The sequence below is a fragment of the Penaeus monodon genome, chromosome 20 (assembly GCF_015228065.2).
Source record: "Penaeus monodon isolate SGIC_2016 chromosome 20, NSTDA_Pmon_1, whole genome shotgun sequence".
NCBI classification, from domain to species: Eukaryota; Metazoa; Arthropoda; class Malacostraca; order Decapoda; family Penaeidae; genus Penaeus; species Penaeus monodon.
Genome location: NC_051405.1, coordinates 41,903,192 through 41,904,490, shown reverse-complemented (window position 1 = coordinate 41,904,490; position 1,299 = coordinate 41,903,192). Strand labels below are relative to the sequence as shown.

The following is a 1,299-nucleotide window of genomic DNA, read 5'->3' as shown; positions in this document are numbered from 1 at the left end:
GGGTGATAGATAGAAAAGCTAATTAAAAAAGAGGAGGGCCAAAACCCGCCAAAGACGGGAAACCACCAGGAAAAATACGGGGAAAAGAAAAAGGTAATTGAAAAAGAGAGACACAAAAAGGGGGTTTTCAACCTTTGCAACAAAAAAAGGATAAGGCTGCAGCGGAGGCCAAGGCGCACCCAAAATTTCCCAGCCCGGCCGAGCAAAGGGGTGGGAAACACAGGAGCACCAGCAGAAACCCCGGCGCCTTTGGTTTTCTTTCTTAAAGGCCCGGTTTGGTTTCGGGATGCGAGTTCGAATTTGGGCCTCCCCCTTCTGGCGTTTGCTGGGACCCCCCGCCTGCCCCCCGGTTCTCCCCCACGCCCAAATGTCTCTCTTCGTTGTGACGTCAGTGGAATAGGAGTGTGGTTCTTCCATTGGGCGTGACGTCAAGGTCGTATGAGGTGAGATAAAGTACGTGAATGTTTTTTCTCAAAGGACATGGTTTTCGTTTCGGGATGTTTCGTGTGAGGGTTGCTAGGTTCGTTCTCTGTCGGTGTCCCCTTTGTGATTATCCGGGCGACGCGGACGAGGAAGGGAAATTAGAAAATGGTTCACATTGCCTAACCCGGAACGTCAAAATATCGTTTTCCCTTTTTTTACGGGTTACATGAAAAAACTGCGGACTGTAACTGAAACAAATTTTAAAAAATAGTTTTTCTCTGACGCCAGGTTAAACCCAAAAAATATCAAAAAACAAGAAAAATCCCAATTTTAGTGGCGTACTTCGAGTTTTCAAACGCGTAAAATTTAACCCCAAATTTCCTTTTAAAGACTGCCTAAAAAAAATTATTGTTTATTTTTATTTAATTTACAAACCCAGGAACTACCCGCCCTTCTTCTGCCCCAACGTCACACAAGCAAGGTACTCGAAGGTCGCGCGTACTGGAACTCGAAAAGTCACGAAAAGGGCCCCGTTTAGGTTTGTTTCCCCCAGCCCCCTGAAACGCGGCGGGGGGGATGCCAGGTCGTGGGGGTTGGGAAACATCCAGTGGCCTCTCGGTTGGGCACAAGAGGATAGTCTCGTGTCCTCGCTTCTCGTTTTTCGTATTTATTCTTCACTGGTTGTCATAACAAAAGATTCCTTTTTTGGGTAGTAGATGGTCATAATTTTAACGAAAAATTTTAAAAACTATTTTTGTGCTTTACTCTAGGAAAAATTGTTAGTTTACGTGCACAAACGGGCCTTTTGGGGTACAAACCCAAATTTCTGGCCAGCCCGAGTACGACGAAATTCTGGTTTGGTTTGTTTTTATTTTC

General features: G+C 45.5%; 1 protein-coding gene across 1 annotated transcript in view; it reads right to left on the bottom strand.

The window, feature by feature from the left end:
• The window catches only part of LOC119585998, a 20,258-nt gene that overhangs the window by 17,850 nt on the left and 1,109 nt on the right, over positions 1 to 1,299 (bottom strand). The window contains exon 2 of the mRNA XM_037934710.1: positions 180 to 470. Within this exon, the coding sequence (XP_037790638.1) occupies positions 180 to 470 (291 nt within the window). The remainder of the gene's footprint in view (positions 1 to 179; positions 471 to 1,299) is intronic.